The 20,445-nt window shown below is 42.7% G+C and overlaps 3 protein-coding genes across 3 annotated transcripts in view; 2 read left to right on the plus strand and 1 right to left on the minus strand.

The window, feature by feature from the left end:
* sema4gb (sema domain, immunoglobulin domain (Ig), transmembrane domain (TM) and short cytoplasmic domain, (semaphorin) 4Gb) overlaps positions 1-7,345 on the plus strand; it is a 42,070-nt gene extending 34,725 nt beyond the window's left edge. Inside the window, exons 14-15 of the mRNA XM_074662998.1 lie at positions 231-292; positions 785-7,345. Of these exons, the coding sequence (XP_074519099.1) occupies positions 231-292; positions 785-1,755 (1,033 nt within the window). The 3' untranslated portion in view covers positions 1,756-7,345. The remainder of the gene's footprint in view (positions 1-230; positions 293-784) is intronic.
* A 51-nt stretch (positions 7,346-7,396) lies between these two features.
* Positions 7,397-9,026, minus strand: mrpl43 (mitochondrial ribosomal protein L43). Its single transcript, XM_074662999.1, has 3 exons — positions 8,836-9,026; positions 8,322-8,428; positions 7,397-7,873 (listed from the first exon to the last, which is right to left on the minus strand). Exons 1-3 carry the CDS (start codon positions 8,964-8,966, stop codon positions 7,656-7,658), a joined length of 456 nt encoding a protein of 151 aa, XP_074519100.1. The 5' UTR covers positions 8,967-9,026; the 3' UTR covers positions 7,397-7,655.
* Positions 9,027-9,312: 286 nt separating this feature from the next.
* On the plus strand, positions 9,313-12,981 carry twnk (twinkle mtDNA helicase). The gene is made up of 7 exons (XM_074663192.1): positions 9,313-9,387; positions 9,596-10,256; positions 10,329-11,031; positions 11,411-11,651; positions 11,807-11,914; positions 12,035-12,176; positions 12,271-12,981. The coding sequence occupies exons 2-7, from the start codon at positions 9,621-9,623 to the stop codon at positions 12,592-12,594; spliced, it is 2,154 nt and encodes a 717-aa protein (XP_074519293.1). The 5' UTR covers positions 9,313-9,387; positions 9,596-9,620; the 3' UTR covers positions 12,595-12,981.
* The last annotated feature ends 7,464 nt before the right edge of the window (positions 12,982-20,445 follow it).

A 20,445-nucleotide genomic window follows, 5' to 3' on the forward strand; every position in this document is an offset into this window, starting at 1 on the left:
GCCAGTAGAGCAGAGTTTTGAGAAGGGTGACCTACTTAGGACACTGATTTATACCTCATCCAACACTCATCACACAGCAAAGACTCAAAAAAATGAATAACTTTTGCTGTAGACTTTTCATGAGTGCAGATTTCTTTCCTTAAATTCAAGAAAATCTCATTTTTAAACCTCAAAGATGCTTTTCTGGTTAAATTAATCTTTTGTTTTCATTTTCAACATCTCTGTTTCAGGTCAAACCTCACGCAGGACATCCTGAGAGGGATCCGAGGCTGCAAGGAGAATTCAGGAAACGGTATGACTGACAACACCCTCCTACACCCTCTGCCTGATTATGTAACATACGTCACTTTAATATTTAAAAAGTTGAACACTTAATTTTACCTCCCTTTGATGAATTTGCCTGACACGCTGAGATTATGAGGTGAGAAAAAGTCCAACACTCCTCCTCTTCTCTCTGCCTGAAAACTGAAGCATTTAACAGCTAATAAAGGATTTCACAGGTGTTTGAGCTTTCCCTTCCCCCAGCTCCCAGAGCTCACATTTTAATCAGTTCCTCCCTCGCTGTAGGTCAGGCGGTCTTGGCGGCTGCATTGCGGGGCTCCTTACATTTAAAGAGGCTTATAAAACGTGATGGGAAGCGAACTGAAAGGTAGAGCCGTACAGAGGCTCACCTGAGATTTGAAACCTTGACCTACACTGACCCGACCTCCCTGTGATCATCTCTGTGTCCCAGTCCCTGCAGATCCGTGCTGGTGCTGACTCTTTCTCCCTTCTCGTTGTACAGTGGTTCATCGAAGGCGCTCCGTGATGGCCGGTGACGACGTGCTCCTCCAGTGTGAACTACGCTCCAACCTCGCGACCCCACGCTGGACGTTAAACGGTAAAGACCTCCAGGGTTACGGGCTCAACTCAGGCTACCGCATCGGCACAGACGGTCTCCTCATCATCGGAGCCCGAACCCAACAGAGTGGCTCCTACAGATGCTTTGCTGTGGAGAACTCGGTCTCAGTCCTGGTTTATCTCTACTCGGTCAAAGTTCACACAGACCCGTACTTCCCCGTGGAGCCAACAGTCACCACTGACCCCACGACGGTCGCCAGCCCGACTGTCTTCTCCACTATCCCCCCGACTGAGCAGCCGCTCCCCTCCCCTCCTGCCCCGATGCCTTCAGGGTCTGAGTTCCAGACCTACAGACACATGGAGGCAGTCTACATCTCTCTTGTAGCGGTTCTTGGAGGTCTCTGCTTAGTCCTGAGTGTGGTGCTGCTTTACGTGAGCTTCTGCTCCAGACGGGCCAGAGCTCAGGACAGGAAGTACTCCCAGCAGGGGCTGCAGGTGCTCGGCGCCTCTGAAAGAAAAAGGAGCTCTCATCTTGAGCTCAAAACCATCTCCAGTCACTGCAACGGGCGCCAGGGACGTCGATCCATCTCTGTGCCAACATTTGGGGACCTCGGTGATGGATTCATCCAGATAATCCCAGGTGAGGGCCAGTTCTCCCCGAGCAAAACACCTCCTCCTGCACCTCCTCTTCCAATGCCGCCCCCGCTTCCCAACGTGGACTACGCAAACGGGCTCTCGGCCACGCTGCCCAGTGTACTGAGGAAGATGAACGGGAACAGCTACGTGTTACTGCGGCAGGCTGATCCAGACGGGATGTCGCCGCTCTACCATTCCTTCACGGAGGAGCTCAACAGGATCCTGGAGAAGAGGAAACACACGCAGCTGGACCTGCAGCCCGACGAGAGCTCCATCTAGGAGCCCTGCGACAGTATTTGTCCCAGTGTTATTTATTTCTACCCCAACGCTGACCCGCAGACGTGGGGAGCACTGACTCTTGTATGAAAAGCTGCTGTTATTTATCCAGTGTCAGAGTCCTACCTGATGGAAACGTGCAGCCTCCTGTGTCCCTCATGATCTCACCTCAAGAACAGACCGAGCAGAGTTTGCTTCAGTGAAAACATCCACCATTGACTGAGTGAGAGTACAGAGAGCTTAATGATGCTACCTCAGAGGAGGCTCTCTGAAGACCTGTGAAAAATGGCGGTAAGAGGACACAAACATGCGAAAGGAGCTAAATGGGGCACGGGTACAGAAATAAATCAGGCCAGGAGGTATTCATGAAAGTTAGAGACTGTGGAAGTGTGCGTAAAGTTTTTAGTCGCCCTCTGGAGCTTAACATGATCCACCTGAGTCTGTTTTTGTGCTAGCTGAGTTGTCCCTCACATCCTTCTGTTTTCTTTTAGGGGATAAAAGTAATGCAAAGTTTTTACACATGCACATGGATGGACAAGCTTCTGAAAAGATTCATGTGAGTTTTTAGATCTGTTACAGGACACGAGCTCTGATGGTGCCGCACAACTCTTACGTTATAATTTATTAAGCACTGTTTCTTAGCTCTCCTCTGTTTTGATGTAAGTTAAATAAAAACGCCACTGTCTTAGCATCAGCTTGTGCCAATAGAAAACACCTGAAACATCTTTTTCCTCATGCCACTTTGTTTACGTGTATGTAAGCGAGAAAAAGGAGGACAGAGTCAAAGAGCAGCAGTTCGTTTGTGGTCGGATTGATCAGCGACCACAGGCCGGCCTCAGGTCCCAGGAGGCCAAAAGGAAACGTCAACACAATACAACAGTTATTGACTGGATGTAAAGATGGACGACATGCCACTAACTCCTCCTGTTGTGTACAAAAGTGAAGCCAAAATACAGTTTTTGGCACAATCGCTCTTCTGCTTGGACACAACTCAGCAGGCACCTCATTCGTCAACAGAGCTGTCAATCATGATGTTATCTCTGTTTTTATAACATCAACTTATTTAGACACAACTTTAAAAAACAATTAGCATAAATCAGCATGATCAGAGCTGAATATTATAACAGAAATGATGCTCAAGAGGAAAGTATTTGATGTTTCTAATTTGGTTAAAGTTTGACCACAATGCAACCAGCCACCAGGGGGCGTTTGGGTCATTTTAGCTTCACTAGCAGGAAAGTGTCAGGCAGAATAAAGAGATGAGCTTCTGTTCAGAAAGTGCTCTATATTTATACATCTACCTACACCATTGTCTTTGATTTTTCCCTAAGCTGAGACATCAAAGCTTTGTATTTCCATGCGAACAGATCAAAACACTAAGGTCTGCTGAACGAATAGTTTGCTCTCTGTACTTTTAAGTGCTTTTTCGACAAGCTTTGTGTCCTCTGCTGCCAAAAAAGCTGAATCAGAGTGGAGCAGACCTTCACACATGCCTCATCGCAGTGTTTACCACACGACTGAGCAATGCCAAAGCAACAAGAACTGCAAGGTGAACAGCCCTGTGATTTAATATCACATGTATAACTTCCAGAGAAGTGACTGTAATGAATCTCTAAGTGGTTTGTAAACGTGTCACGGCCGGCGTTAAATAAATATCTGTCATTCAGGCAAAGTGTTGAATCAGCACTTGTGGTTCAGCCCTGAATGGCTTGCTCGCTGCGAGCATTTGTCACAGAGTGAGAGGAGGTGACAGCCACAGCAGTGCTTGGCTCTCCTCCACGCAGAGAGGAGGGGGCTTCTGTCTGTTTGCATAGAGCTCTGTCGTCTCTGCAGGTACGAGCAGATAGGAAACATTTGACCTGAGTGTCCTGCTCGGCCATGCAGAAAGAGGATGTTGATACAGGGAGGCAGAGGCTGTTCTTTTTAGCTGTCATCTTGTTTTTCCTCAAAACTCTTTTAGGAATCATTAAACACATTCACAGTGGAGTTTAAGAAAGTCTCACTACAGAGCAGAGAGAATCAAAAGGCCCTTTTCCACCAAGCGGTTCAGTTCGGTTTGTCTTGTATGGGTCAAATTTAGTGTGAAATCAGAACAGGTCCCCAAATTACCGTCCAGTACCGTCCCACTTTTTGGTACCCTTCTGTTGAGGTGCCAAGCAAACCAATCTGACCCCAGAAGGTGGAGCTAGAAACACTGCAGCCCTTTGATTGGTTGAAAGAATCTGTAATAAAGAACAGCACATAACCCCGCCATGTTTAAATCTCTGTTTTTTTTGTTTTGAACATATTGCATCAGCTGTTATGATTCTGATGCGGCTATCAGCATCTGGCTTAGACTCCACCCACCAAGAAGGGCACGGTTGTCTGTGGAAATGCAAACAGGATCAGGACTTACTGATCCGACCCGTACCAAACTTTACTGCTAGGTGGAAACAGAGTTAAAGAGAAAGTGAACTTCATACGTGTGGTGTGATGGTCACCGCTGGGTTTGTGTGCCTCTCTTTTGAAGCTTTAACTGTGCCATCTTGAAATTTGCACTTGCCGTTCGCCTCCCAGACCTTAAGACTGAATCCACTTCCTTTCACATCAATCTCAAAACAGCCAGTCATGTTTGCAGACTATAATTTGCGTTTCCCTGTCAGCCTTTTCACCCTTTTTCTTGTTTTCATTCTTGTTTTCATCCGTCCTCTCCCCTCTGATGCCTCTTTTGTTCCCTCGTCTCTTCACCTCCGCATGACAGTATCATCAATTACTCTCTGTGCGCTCTTACTGGGACCCTGCTGAGTTTACAAACCACCCTGATGGCCCCTAATCAATTAAAACTGGTTTCAAAGAGCCCTGCAGTTTTTGATTAATGAAGGCAGCTAAGAAATGTGACTTTTCAGCTTCAGGAGCAAATGTCAACTCTGCATTTCTAACTAATATGTGTTGGGAGGTAATTGTCAGATGACATATATCCTGACATAAATCATGTTCACTGTAATTTATTTGTGACAGTATATGGGATCAACATTTCTGCACTTAAAGCTCCTGTGAGGAGCTCTCAGACTGTGTTGATTCTGGCGCCCTCCTGTGGACACATCATCTTGTTGTCTTCTACCAGAAAAACATTTCTCAGAGTGTGAATATTTGTTGTTGAAAAAGCTTCTTCAGTTTGCTGTAAATTGCCACACCTGATGACTACCCTCCTCTTAGTGACAAAAAAAAATTGCAGAAAAGAAATCGATAATATGTCGATGATGGTTGTGTTTTCTTCTGTAGCTCATAAAGAGGAATCACTATCAGTGTTTGTCTTTCATAACAAGCCAAAACCTCCTCACAGGAGCTTCAACCACTTATTTTATCAAAGTTTTTTTAATATCAGGAAGAATTTGGGAACAATTTTTAACAACAAAAACAACTTAATCCGTCTTCATCCATTGCTGCTGCTCATTCATGTCATTTCAGGAGCTTCTGTTTACACTGGAAGTTCACTGCACACTTTAAATGGATTTCTTGGCTGAACTAGCTGATTTATTAGCTACTTGTACATTGTTTCTGTACAACAAAAAAAATGATGAGATGTTTTTTCCACATTTGAAAGCATAACCTGCCTCTTGCTGTCAATATGCAATATATTTTTCTGTATATGTAGGTAATTTCTGCAGGTGTTAGCCAAAGAAAGTGGTGTTGAGTTCATGATTTGCACTGTTTTTTGTTTGTACTGTGTTAAAAAGTCATCTGTGAGCTGTGACTCTTTCCATCTAATCTGTTCTGTATGATTTTTGATGTTGAAATGAACCCATCTGTGTTGTCTTCTTTTAAAATTTAATGGCTGGTTTAAACCCCCGGAGCTGTTCCCAGAGAGGACTTTTCCAAGTTGTCTGTTTTGTGTCTAATTTATTTGAGCTCATTAAATTTCTTTCACTTGCTTCTGTGCAGATTAAAATACACTTTGCATTGTGTTCTGCCTGGGAAAAAGTGAGCGCCAACAGCCTCGAGGGAAAGTCAGGAAATAACACGCCGAGCATGCTCCAACCGAACCCTATTCTCCAGACACCGTGGTGCTTGGATGATTTCAGCTGGTGGCAATCAGCAAGGCCAACTCCTCATCAGGGCTGTTAACACGCATGATGCAAGAGTCATTTACATACGTACACACATGACTCGGACAGAACAGAGGCACAACTTAACCTTGGAGGAGGATTAATGGTCATTTTCACAGCCGTGTTCAGAGCGGTAGCTTAGCAACAGCATCTTTATTCAGTGTTTAATGTCCTGGTGAGGGGATGCAAAGAGAGCACAGCAGCTTTGATATTTCAGGCCATATAAGTGTAAGATCATTTAAATAATATGATATGAAATTTAGATATTCTAATGCTAGGGGCCAAAGTACGTATGATTATCTGACATTGACATGGAACATAGTATATGAGGCGTTGTTGGACCACCGTTGCTGCAAAGTGTGAATCGTTTTGTTGGTTAAATCTGATTTGTTTGCACAGCATTTTTACGACCAAGACTGTGCAAAAAAGCCTCTCAAACATAAATATGACAAAACAATCAGTTCATGAAGTGGACACTTGAGCTGCAAAACTCAACACTAGATTTAAGCATGTTTACAGGCTGCTGCAAAACACAACAATAAAAAAACATTCAAGGTCCTTAAAGCCTCATAGATTCTGTACTCTGTGTTAAAAAGTTTGAGACAACTTTAAAGTTACCCACTCTCATCGGCTGTAAAGTGACACAGAGAGATGTCGAGCTTGAGGGTAACTTTGCATAAAATGAGGAAATCAGCTCCAACGTCCTGCTGCAGAACTCTGTACGCACTGTTTCCTGTAAGACACCATCCTCTGCATTCATCCCACGCCTCTATTCTACATAAATTTAACAAATAGCCAAACCATTTCCTGTGGCTGGAGTTATATATTCAAGGTATACACCAACAGATTAGAATCCATCAGTCGGCAGAAACAAGCAATCTGTCCTGGGGGGCATCTCTCAAGATCATTTCACACAAGTCTGCTGATTTGTATTCATCTGATGATTAGAGCTTGGTTGTATGGACGTTACAGAGAAGAACACTGAGGTCATTTGTTGAATAGGAAGTAAGGTCAACTCCTCTGCCTTTGCAGAGAATTATGATGAAGCAGCAGGTAGTTCAGCTAGTTTCTGTTAAAAAAAAAAAAACACCCACAGGAGGAGTTTTCTGTCCCCTCATAGCAGACAGTGAGGACAGATCAGTGCTGAAGGTTAAGATTCACCCCTCAGGCTATCACACAACCATCTGTCATGTTCATTTAGGTTCTGGATCATCTACAGCCCTGGACGAGGGAACCTTCAAACTGCACTCTTCTCCTGCATTATGAATAAAAAGGTGAATATCTGCATCTGTGTTTGAACTGCACTTGAATCAGTCAAACTTGATGTTACAGGCAGCATCGCTGCTCTGTTGATCCCCTCATGACAAGCTGTTAAAAAATACAACTCAAAGGGAAGTCTAAATTTAAACACCAAAGCCTGCATTTGGACAAAAAATACTTTTTTATTTTATTCCAACATCTCCAAAGTGCTGCACTTTGAACACAAAATCTTCAAATATTCTTGAGATTAAAACCAGTTAGGTGCTTTTTCATAATGCCAGCTGACAAGCCACTGGTGGGTTCCTGTAAAGGCTATTCAAATGTGGCATTCAGAGCTGGTGCTGGGTGCTCTTTCCTGCACAGCTCAGGGGCCACTAGCTGACAGAGGGTACGGCACCAAAAACTCATTAAGTAGTCCTCTGAATACTCCATGAATGTGCAGAAAACCTGATCCAAACTGGGTTTGATTTAGAAAACAGACACTTTGCAACAAAAAGGGACATATTTTACAGTAAGGAGCAGAAATAAAAGTCTGTTTCTGAAAGCTTTGGTGAGTCCTTATTGAGAGTCCTGATTCTGTGGTCTGATGGGGCCGATTGATGGGGGCCGGTTGGTGAATGGGTGCCACTGGCCCTGGATACTGGGGCTGTCTGTGTGGAAAGGCTTGCGGATGCGGATGATCTCCAGACCGGACTGACTGGTCAGTTTGGTTAGAAGCTCTGAAATCTGCGGAGCTGTTTTGTTTGTGACTATTTCTTCCCTGACGCTGCCGTTCACTGCAGGAGGGAAAAGAGGAAATAAAGTACAAGTGACGTTACAAAGTGACTCATGTTGTCAGTGACAGATGTGCCTGTGGTGATATTAAACAGCATAAAGGAGGACGTCTGACTCTAGATGAGATGATTTAACTAAGACAGCTGATAGTCCATGTTTAGGTCTCAGATAAGCAGTCTAACACTGCCATCTACAGTATCAGTGTGAACAATTACAACCCAACTACCCTTTTAGTACTGAATTTACAGAGCCTTTCCCAGTCTTCGCCCACAAGTCATACACCAAAATAAATTCATTGAAACTAACAGCTGCCTAAATTAAATTCAAACAGTTATTTTTGCGGTTAGCAAATTAAAAACAATCTATCAAAGACACCAGTAAAAAAATATTCATGATATTGCAAGAGATGATGAATTTGGGATGTTAAAACCATGCAGATGATGGACTTACAGTATTCTGCAACTATCTTGGGTATTCTGCACGACTGAGGCGACACATACACGACAGTTGAAGGGTTTTTCTTGGCGTAATCCACCACCCCTTCCTCTATAAACTCCCTGAAAAAGAACGAAAAGATAATGTCGTCACTGTTCAATTATGTATAATTACCCCCTTAAACGTCACGAAAATAGTGTCAAATGTTAACTCTGTTGTAAAAAAAAAAAAAAAAAAAAAAAGCTAATTTATTACACGTCTTATGATTGATACATTGGTGTCACCCATGCAGAATACTTAAACTTTTGATGCTTAATGGACTTATTTTACACATTTTTTGAGTACTTCTATTGAGACTTGTTCAGAAGCTTATTATTCAACTTGTTAATGCTAGCTTTAAGCTATCCGGATGTAGCATCGTTTGAGTTGTTTCTAATTATACAATCGACAAATACAGATATTTACAGCGTAATTCTGAAAAAAAAAAATTTTTTTTTTTTTATAAAAGGCTGCTGTTGATTTCATTTACCTGACTCCCAAAGAGCCCTGACCCTTTTTGGAGAATATGAGAGAAATCCGTTTTAGCTGACAGACGTAGCGACCGACGCCGTTTTGAAGAACACTCTGCAGGAAGCGGCTCGGTGTCCCCCTGGATGACATCCTTTCCAACGTTGACTAAAGATTAAACGTAAAAATCATAGATTTTAATCCTAATGGGAAAAAATTAACACTCAACAAGCTGAGCTGCGGCGGAATCCACAGAGGACGATTTCACGGGCATGTGTCAGATATGTCCGGCTGAGTAAAACCTCCGGAGAGAAACAACGAAACTCAACGGTTAACCGAAATCATGATTTTCAAGTTTAAAACGTTTTCAGTTTGATTAAAATACTTAACTAAATACAAGAAAAATAAAAGTGAAAAATATTTAAGAATTCAAAACGTAAAATCTAGCTGGAATTAGCTTTTTCATTTTGATTCTGCTTCACTGTATGTTTCACACGGACTTGTTTTGGAAATGCACCTAAAGCCCGGGATAGACACACAGCATGGAGCGAAATGAGGACACTTAACAAAGCTCGTAAGTTAGCTTACATGTTTATTTCCTTTATACAGATTAACTGTATTTAGAGTAAATACTTTAAAAATAACTCTTCGCAGATTTTACCGCATTGCCAGTGTCTTCTTGACAGAAAACAACGTTTTATGCTACACTCTGTGCTCACGTTAGCATAGGTCACCCACTGTGAATATACAGTATGTTATTTCTATTTTTGTCGTTTCCTCAGGTTTAATGTCACAGCCACATTAATAATGTGGAGGAGATTGCTGTTAAGAGGCACCACCAGCCTCCTGCAAGCAACGGACCCGAGATTTCTTCATAAAAGAGAGCTGTCATCCCTCTGTGTGAGACTTGTCCCTCAGAGATTTATTTACAGACATCATGTTGTGCCAGTTTGTACAAAGCTTTTGGGTAGAGACTTTTTCGTGGCATCAAGTGGGACCAGGGCGTATAAAAAGGATGCTAAGTCTACAGTAGAGTTTCCTGTGAGCCCCATCACAGTCACAGACATCAAACAGTATCTACGCTCCAAGGAGATCCCCTTCAATGATGGCTACAGCTGCCTCCACATCCAGAGCATCTTTGTCGAGCCATCCACCAAGAAGGATTGTTTCTCTTTGTTCATCGATAAAACCACCGGACAGTTTCTGTGCAAGGACACATTGGTGGAAGGGAGCTGGGAGGATCTGCAGGACTGTCTGGAGGTGATGCAGAAGGATGAGCAGGACTCCCTTAGTCCACATGTGCTGCTGGGGTATCCAGAGAGTGTGGAGGAGCAGGAGGAGAGAGAGAGGGAGCTAAGGGAGGTGCAGAGGATCTGGACCAGCTCTGTGCCTTTTGCTGACCTCCCTGAGGATGAGGCTCAGCTGATTAAAACCATGTTTCAGGTATGTTTGGATAAAACAAAGTTGAAAAGGATTATACGGCAGTTTGGTTGATAAAGTTTTTTTTTCTTTCAGATAACAAAGATCTCTAACGCCACCCTTAAGAAGTTTAATGTGAGACTCTTCAAGCCGACCAAGAGTCTGGTTTTCCCCTGGTTTGGTGGACCGGACTCCACTCTGAAAGGGGTCAAACTCCTTTCTGCTCAAAGCTCTGATGATGAGAAAGTGACTTACACTGAAGCTGCATTACCAAAGTCTAATTCCTACTACAACCTGTTCGGCCTCCCTCTGGTGAGCCGCATGGACTCAGAGGTGGTTCTGACCGGCAGTGAGCTGGACACCCTGGCTGTGAGTCAGGCCACAGGACTCCCCAGTGTTGCTCTCCCACGTGGGGTCAGCTGCCTCCCACCAATCCTGCTACCATACCTGGAACAGTTCAAGCGAGTGACGCTGTGGCTGGGAGGTGACATCCGCTCCTGGGAGGCGTCAAAGATCTTCTCACGGAAGCTGGGTTTGAGGCGCTGCTCATTGGTGCGGCCTGGGGAGTACCGGCCGTGTCCAGTGGAGGCGCTGGCCCTTGGGAAGAACTTCAACAACATCATCAAATCTTCCATCCCAGCGGCTCATAAGTCCATCGTGTCGTTCAAGCAGCTCAGAGAGGACGTGTACGGGGAGCTGCTGAACACTGAGCAGGTGGCTGGAGTGAAGTGGACGAGGTTTCCTGAGCTCAACCGGATCCTGAAGGGACACCGGAAAGGAGAGCTGACAGTTTTTACAGGTACGGAAAAACATACAAGAGTTGCCAAGTTGAAAAACACAGTTCCTGTTCATTGTTTTGTATCAGTAGGATGCAATCTTCAGCTAAACCACCAGATGGCGCTACATTCCACACAATGAGCCCCAAACAAACTTCTCTGGAAACAGACAAGAATTAAAATGACTAAGTGTTTCATTAACAGTTGATTATTGGATTCTGTGCAGATTAACTTTAGATGATTTAAAGTTTTAAAGAATAAGAATTTAAAAATATAATGTTCACACAAACAAAAGCCTCTGTTATCCACTGTACAAAGTTTGCTTTTAAAAATCCGTGGGTCATTCTGACAGGAATTGTGTGTTTAAGTGTGAGTTGTAATTTTTGTTTCATTATCTTGCAGGTCCTACAGGCAGTGGTAAGACCACCTTCATCAGCGAGGTCACTCTGGACCTCTGCATGCAGGGGGTCAACACACTGTGGGGCAGCTTTGAGATCAACAACGTGCGTCTTGCTAAGATCATGCTGACACAGTTTGCTATGCAGAGGCTGGAGGAGAACCTGGAGCAGTACGACTTCTGGGCAGACAAGTTTGAAGAGCTGCCGCTTTACTTTATGACTTTTCACGGGCAGCAGAACATCAAGTAGGTTTCACCGAGGTCTGATTGTTGGATCTGGGAAAAATTCAAGAGAACTAGTTTTCCAAAGAAGTATTTGGTAATAATGTTTGTAATTTAAGCACAAAGAATGCATTAATGTGTTAATGTCTCAATACAACTGTCTCCAACTTGTTCTCCAGGACGGTTTTGGACACTATGCAACACGCCGTCTACCTGTATGACATCAACCACGTGGTCATTGATAACCTGCAGTTTATGATGGGGCAAGAAAACCTCTCTGTGGACAAGTAAGTGAAAATAAAATGCACACGTGTGACATTTCAGTTTGTTGTTGTTGTAATGTAAGAACATAAAAAGTGCTTGTTCTGTAATAGTTACAGAAATAATCGATGTTTGATTTGAAAAAGGTTTGCAGTCCAGGACCACATCATTGGGGCTTTCAGGAAGTTTGCCACCAACAGCTGCTGCCACGTCACTCTGATCATCCACCCGAGGAAAGAAGAGGACGACCGAGAGCTGCAGACAGCGTCCATCTTCGGTTCAGCAAAGGTGAGAATCCTTTATTTTTGGTTTTCAGCATTTTATTGGCTGATGCATGTATTCTTTCTAATGAACCCACACCTTGACCTTTGACCCCCTCCAGGCCAGCCAAGAGGCCGATAACGTCCTCATCCTGCAGGAGAAAAAGCTGGTGACGTGTCCAGGCCGCAGGTCGCTGCAGGTGACCAAAAACCGCTTCGACGGAGACGTAGGAATCTTCCCGCTGGACTTCATCAAGGCTTCACTCACTTTCTCCACGCCCATCAAAGGCAAACACAAACTGAGGAAGGTTACCACCAAACCGGAGAACGAAGAGGCCGAGCAGGTGGAGGAGGTTAAAAAAGAGAAGGCAGCTAAAACTGTTAAGACTCCGAGGACGAGTAAGAGCACTGGAAATGGAAATGAGAGTGTGCAGAAGAAGAAATAAAGGACGGTTTGGATCATTGTCTTCTGTGGAAATCATACTGTCAGCTGCCTCAGTGTTATGATTTGAAAATTCGTTCGGATCACTCTTTATGATAAACGTTGGACAATGATGATTTTTTCACCCAGAATGTGAAACTCTGTTGGTTGTTAAGCTACTGTAAGTTTGTTAAGCTGATTTCATGGAAAGACTGAACCCTCTGTTAAAGTGTTGATGAAATACTCCATGCTTTCCAAACATAGAGCTGTTAAGCCTGTTGTTACAGTAACATGAACACTGTCACACTGTCTACTTTGGTGATAACATTAGCACTTAAACATTCAGCACAACGTGCTGTCTACTGACTTTTTGTACCAGGTCACGAACAAGCTGCTCTTTTTAATAAAACGTCAACAGAAAAGCTGTTTCCGTTATTTCTTTTTGGTCAACAGGGGGCAGAGTTTGTAAGAATAAACTTTGATGCTAAATATCACTAAAAGATAGCAGCCTGTAGTTTGAATTTGTTTTAAACTGAGGTCTTCAACTTTTGGGAGTGATTACTTCAATGCTAATTGAGGGAACAAAGTTTTTAGTTTCTCTTAAATTGAAATCTTTATAAAACCTGCTTTGACATGACAAAAAGGTAGGTCTTCTCCTCCTCTGTCCTTGTTTGGAAGACCTTACACCACAAGCTTCTCTTCTTTTTGGTGATGACCTGAACCAGCTCGGTCTTCTCCTCCTCCAGCTCTTGGACTCGGGTCTTTAGGGTCTTTTCTTTCTCGGCCATCTTCCTTTTTTCTACCTCAGCTTCCGCGGCTTTGGCGGTCAAGTTGGTTGCCAGCTCAGACACTCTGGTGTTTTTCACCACTAGCTTCTGGAGTCTGGAGTTTGTGGATTTGTTGTCATCTTATACTTCTTTGACTTGGCCAATCAAACTCTGGTTTCGCTCCTCCAGGGCTTTGTTGCTCTCTATTCAATAATAAATTAAACTTGTAGCTAATACAATTCTTCACCAGATAAAGCTTTATAAGTCAAATATTGACTCATAAGCTGCTTTCTCTGCCATGTTTGTCATGTACATCCGTGTCTTAGCAGAGACTTTTAAAGCCTTTAGTCCAGCATGACGTGAAACAGAGTAATGAGAATGTAAAAAGAGCAGCTGGAGAGTTGAGGGCCATAATGTTTTATTACAGCATGTATAGGCTCAAAATGTTGAAGCTTATTCTAATGGCTTTATAAAACAAACCAATAAACAGTGACACAACCTTACTGTCTTTACCTGAAAGTTCTCAGAGTCACCACACCTCTTTGTGCATGAACTAGCTGTAAAGGAGAACACATTTCCATCAATGTCAATCAAACACGTCCTGTTTTCCAATTTTTGAAGGATGAGAGAAAGTTGTAATAACTTGAGCTCTTCAAGATGCCATTGCTGCTGCCTTTTCAGTTTTATTTTCGTTTTAATTTATATTTTTATTCTATTATTATTTTTGTTGTCCTTTTTTAGGTATTATTTTCACCCTGTTTCTATATTGTTTGTTTTATTATGATTATCTTATTATTAAATTATTTTTTATATAGTACAGTAATACATCATTGCTTTTGCTGGGGTCTTTGTTATTTGTATGTTTTTTTTAATCACATTATAAAATTTAATAAAATGTTAAAAACAAAACAAAACAAAAAAACTGATGTTCTGTTTTCAGATGCTCTGTGTGTCAAAGATATAACAAAGATGCTGTAATCCTCCATCAATGAACTCATATTTTGTCCAATAAAAACACCTGCCTTGGCTCTGAAACCAGAAAAATAAGGCCTATGCTGAAGTTTTAGAAGTTGCTGTTCATCAAGAATCCACATGAGGCTGGCTGCAGAAAGACTGGAAACCCAACACACACCAAGCAACAAAAACTGACTTTTACGGCATTAAAAACTTATTTGCAGCCTGGTACCAAAAACGGCTTGGGTCTGAAACTCTAATTTCATGATCAGGACACACTGTAAGGGTGATGAACTTTTTTCTAACTCTGGGGTTTAGAAGATATTAGGATTGTCTGATTGTCCAATCAGAGACTCACATGACTGATGGGCAGCCTATTCTTGTTAGAAAGGAAGCTTAAAGTCTGCATCATATAACACACAGCTGAAGTCATAGTGCATGTCCAGGCATCAACATTTCATTCATTTCAAGATGTTGGATGTTGGGAATGGCACCCCAGGGGCCTCCACCAGGATACTTTTAAGCCACGAGGCCTTGAGTTAGCCATAACCTTTCTCCTCCTTTTACATCCTTTACCACCTCAGGTATGATAAGATAATCCTGACCTGTGACACACAAACTATTACCCTCCCTACTTCATGTGACAGAACTAATTTTAAACTGGTTTGAATCAGAAAGTCCTTTCATTCGCTGCAGCACATTTGCTCATCTGCTTTTGACATCTGTGTTGTTTAGTTTTATCACGTCTACCTCAGTCGACCACAGATTTGAGTTGTTCCTCTTTCATTCTCTGTCTTCCTCTTTTATATTTCTGCATTGCTGTGCTTGTGCAGTATGTTTTGTAACACGTGATGTAAGTTAAGATAAACGCTTTTTTTTTTTTTCAACATTCTTTTTTATTGAACTTTTGGCACAAAGTTACCAGAAATTTACCAGTCGTTACAATGAATGCATGCATTTTCGCATTGGAAAATCAAAACATTATGAAAAATAAAGGTATGCGTATTTACAGACAAACATAATCGTAGACATATACGCATATAACCCCCCCCAAAAAAGGCTATATCTGCATAGTTTTTCAGAATAAACTAAAAATAAATAAATAAATAAAATAAAAAATCAATAAATAAAATAAAATAAAAAATAAATAGATAAAATAAAATACAAAATAAATAAAAAACAACATAAAATAATTCAATAAAAATAAAATATTTAAAATATTTAGAAAAAAGGAAAAGAAAATAATAAGCTATACACACATACATACAAATACAAAGTAATAGTAATAACAATAATAACTAGAAAATAAATTAATAATAAAATACCGTTAAAAGAATTAGAAGAGTTAAGTGAAACAATTACAGTTAAAAAAAAGGATAAATGCATTAAGATTAACTTTGTTTCTTTTAGATCACAAATCTTCTTATGCTGCGACAGAGCCCGTAGTTCTCCTACTCTAGCCGATGCCACTGCTAGGAGGAATGCAACCTTGAGGGACAACCACTTCATATAGACTGACTCCAGGAGCTCGAGGGGTTCTTGTTGTTGTTGTTGCACCAGGTTCAGGTTGGGACAGCCAACCTCCCATAGGAGTGAGTCTCGCCACACCTTTCAGAAACTGAGAGACTGCAATCGACCTCAGTTAGCTTCTCAATCCCAACGGGGGCAAAGCCTCCAGGTATGCCAGGCTCATAGGCCAAAACAGGAAAGGCAGGTCTGGAGGGATTCTTGCCTCTCCTACACCAGTGATACCCCGCTCTGGCATCCAGCCACATACATAGGGTCAGGTCTCCTAAGGTAAACCTTAGAACGCGTCTGTACCCTGCCCAGATTAGTATTTGAACATAGGCGTCCTTGAAGTTGATGGCTGCTAACAGCCTGCTTCACCACTGGCACAGTCAACATTTTGCACTTGAGAGGTGGGGAGAACTTTTTCAGTCCCCTGAGGTCTAAAACCAAAGACTGTATATAGAGTGGACAGCGTGGCTTCACCATTTACCATTAAAGCCAAAAAAACCCAGTCACAGGCGTTGCCATTGGTAGCCGTTGTGCAGTCAGAGTCTGTATAGTAGAGACTGTCAGGGACTCTGGAAGAATCTGAGTGGAGCCCGGTGACAAAATTGATTCTGTTTTTTTTTCTTTCGAGGGTCTAATCACTTCTTGACTCTCCCTTCCAACATACTTTACAATCCCCCCAAAAAATACACAAGAACGGCAGCTGTCAATCATCGTCAAACTTGACACATAACCTTGTTTTCAACCTCTTATAACTAATGAAAATGAAACTTTTCAGAAAAAAGAGAACTTAATTACAAGCCAGCATAACGAAATCTTCAAATCACCACAACAATTGAGCGCGAGAAACATTTCTAGGGGGTGTATTAATCTTGTAAAGTTTGACCACAGCCCATCTGGAATGACTGGAGAGACAGATTTTTTTTACCTTTACTGCAGCCAGTCACCAGGGGGAGCAGTTTTGGTGGACACCTTACGTCAAGCCAGCAAGATGATTTCAATTTTTTTAAAGTCTATGTCTAAAACAGTCTTGTAAATGTGCTTTGCATTTTAGAGATTAGTTTTTTCCTTTATAAAAGTCTTTTGCTAATTACATTTATTTGTTTATTAATTGTATAAATGAAAGTTTGTAAAAGTGTTTCAAACTTTGTAATTTTGGTTTGCACTTCTCAGCCACCGCAGTACAGTGTGACATCTGTGTTTGTAATTAAAGTTTGTCAAAATAAAGTGTTCATTTGTAAAAATGTAATCAGTTACAGACGTAAAAAGTAGACGTCATGAGAAAAAAAGAATACAGTAGGTGTACACAGCAGCCCCAACCCCCCTCACGCTGTCTGCAAATGACCTTCATGCCTCTGAGTGTTACTGTGGAAATGTTTGTCCAGAGTTCAGACTCTGAGGACGTTTCTGCTCTTTCCCAGTCTCTTCTTTGTGTTTCATCACAGACACGAGTAACCTTGTGGCTGTGTCCGCCTCTGGGATAAGTTTGAAGCATTTTAACAAGAGGTCCTTTCATTCATCGGGCTCTGAGTCCGTCTGTTGACTCTTCCGTTTTTTATGAGCTAAATTGAAGAGATCGTCTTCAATTTGGAACAAACATCCATGAAAATTATTAGATTTTGGTAGTCAGGGGTCAGATTTCTCTTTTTCTTCTTCTCATGAACAAGAAAACTCAGACACTTCCTGAGGCATAAGTCCTCTTAGACTCTCAGACCAGAAGAAACTCTTCATCCCTGAACAAATATATTCATATATTATCATCTGTATGACATCTGCTGGCTGTAACTTGAACTTTGAACAGTAGCTAAGACTCTGGCGTCATTATTTAAGTTTTCATTCAACTAAAGACTGTCTGAAGATTTAGGTCATCCTCAGTCTCCAAACATTTAATAAGTATTGTTGGAGGCCAGCTGGCTCCACATACAATGTTCTTTTCAAGGTGTATAGAGAGAAGTTGGCAAACACTTTAAACCTGAGTCCAGAATTATGACACGGTGGAAAGTGGAGCGGTCTGCTGGGCGTCTGCCAGTGTCTGAGAAAAGATGACCTGATACTTAATCACACGTCTTTAATCAGGGGAATAAAATACCACACACCCTTAGTGATCTTTCTCTTCTCTGATCGGTCAGAGTGAAGTCAGCCATTTTAAAGAAGGAAGAAACCGTCAGTCAGCTCCGGAAGCAGCACGAGGTAAAAGACCTGATAGAAAACAGGCAGCGTCTTTCTGTCAGAAAATCATAAATAATGAAACACAGCCCGGCAGAGATGATTGACAGCATGTGTAAATATTATCTCTGCTCTGATAGGCTGCGCTGAAGAGGGCGGATCACCTGGAGGCCCTGTGGGAGCAGCAGAGGAAGCAGCTGCTGGAGAAGTGAGTGACAGAAAGACCTGGATTCAAGGTTTCATCTGTCTGCCCCCCCATAACCCGCTCCACGCGCCGCTCTGAGCTCTCTATGTGATGTCGCTCGAGCCACACCAAACCCCCCCACCTGTTTTTTCGGCCTCTGGATGTTTTTCCTGCCAGCAAGACTGAACCTGTGGAGCTTCAGGAGGTTGAACAAGTGACTGAACTTTGTCCTACCTCATTTGAACAATGCATTATGGGGAAAAACGCTCGGGGCTTCGATGTACAGACCCCCCTCCTTCTTCTACCTTCCCGCCACGACACCACCCACAAGGCATGAAGGAGCGTGTTGTGTTGGAACTTTGCTCATGTAAATGCCACAGACCAGGTGGCACCAGATGAAGAGACTGTGGATGGACGTCCAACTCTTCCTCCTCTGTCTCTGCTGGAGGATCGCTGCGTTTTTTGTGACTGTACCCCCCCTCCCGCTGCAGTCTGTCGGAGCAGGAATGTCTCCATGTTCCCCACAGAGCTGCCACAGAGAGCACTTCCAGATGTTTCTCAGACCAGTGTGGGCCTGTGCTGGGGCAGCAAAGCTGGAGAGGGGGGGCTTCTTTAGGTGGAGGACGTCTCAGAGCCGAGGCCTGAGATCAGTCAGCGCTGAAGCTGAAGAAGGAGTCTCTGTGTGTGTTTCAAGCCCCGCTCATTGTGCCCTCTCTGATCTGTTGAGTCATGTGTGTGTGTCCCAGTGCCCCCTCCAGGCACGTGCTAATAACAGGATCTATAACCTCTCCCTCTCTGCAGCTGCAGAAAGAGTGATAGGATGTGTAGGAACTTAAAGGAAAAGGAGTGAAGGAAAGAAAAGAGGGATGGCCTCGGTGAGGTCAGAGAAGAATGAACATGAAGGTTTTCTGAAAGTGAGAAAGAAGAGGATGAGGAGGCGTGGGAAGAAGAAAGAATGCGTATAGAAAATGTTTATAGGATTAGAAAGCAGAGCTGGGATGGAGCTGGGAGGGCTGAGGGCACGGAGCATGTGACCAGAGGTATGTTAAAAAGCATCCAGGTCGAGCTTCAGAGGCCACACTGTGACAAAACGTCTCACACTCAACAGGCAGAGGGGGCCTGGAGTCACACACACATGTAAACTATCTCCATCCAGATCCTCCCTCAGGAGCCTCCTCCTCTCTGCGCTCACATACATCTCTGTTTTTTCTCTCTGCTCTCCTTATTTCTTAACCTTTAAAACAATTGAAGATTTGTTGAAGCCCTTCTCCTGGACACAGGAAGTCTTTGTGGATAAGATTTCAGTATGAACGCTCCATAGCATGAGTGAGTGAAGCTGGAGGTGGAGGGGGGCTGGAACAAGAGTTTGTGCTGCACAGAGAAACTGGAAACCTGGAAGTAAAGCCTGTTATTGAGCTGCAGCGTGATGTGAAAGAGCTCAGTAAAGACCCCACAGAAAACTATTTATTCTCTTCTTTCCTTATTTATTTTCTACTTTAGCACTCTGATGTGACCTTTGGAGAGTTATTAGTCCACACAAAGGTCAGGACTAGAAGTAATATTTCCTCAGAGCTAGCTCAGCTTCAAGTTTTTAATTCTTTTTAGCGAGAATGCTAAAGGTCATTGAGCAGAACTTTATAACTATGCCATTTGTAGATGGTTTAAATAGAGTACGTCAGGTTTTTCTGACACCAAAGTAGTCTGAGTCAGGATGTAAATGGTCCATATGAAGACAAGTGTAGTCCATGAGGAGAGCAGCGTTTTGGGTTACGCAGTTTTTGATCTCTAAGGCATAAAATCACTGATAGTCTGCGTTTCTTTTACATCTCAAAGATTCTGGGTATTTGTCTTGGTGAAGACTTTTTTCACACTCAAACTACAGCTATAAAGCTAAAGTCATGGAAAAACAAACTGCAAAGATATTGGATACAACTTTCAGGCTAAGAGTGTAAGAGTTTGTCTATTTTCCAGTCCTAACCTAAATTGTAAAATTCAATAAATGAGGCTCATGTGAACTGCTGCAAATGCTGCAGGCTTATCTTTAAAGTTCCAGGAACTTTGGTCAAACAGTGTGATTTAATGTCCCGAGAACTTGATTCAGACACTATTCTCTGCAGTGGAAAGCAGCAGTCGCAAATCGTCCTTGAAAATCATTAAAAATAAATGAAAAATAACCCAAACAAGAAGACAGAATCCCAGACGGGACTCTGTAGTGAGACAGAAGTGGTTGATATGTGTCGCACTCGTCTGTGAAGTTCACGGTCACTAACTGTGAGTCATGAAGACCTGA

Source organism: Halichoeres trimaculatus, unplaced genomic scaffold (genome assembly GCF_033239565.1).
Source record: "Halichoeres trimaculatus isolate MK-OKI-2021-1 unplaced genomic scaffold, fHalTri1.1 fHalTri1_scaffold_23, whole genome shotgun sequence".
Classification (NCBI taxonomy): Eukaryota; Metazoa; Chordata; class Actinopteri; order Labriformes; family Labridae; genus Halichoeres; species Halichoeres trimaculatus.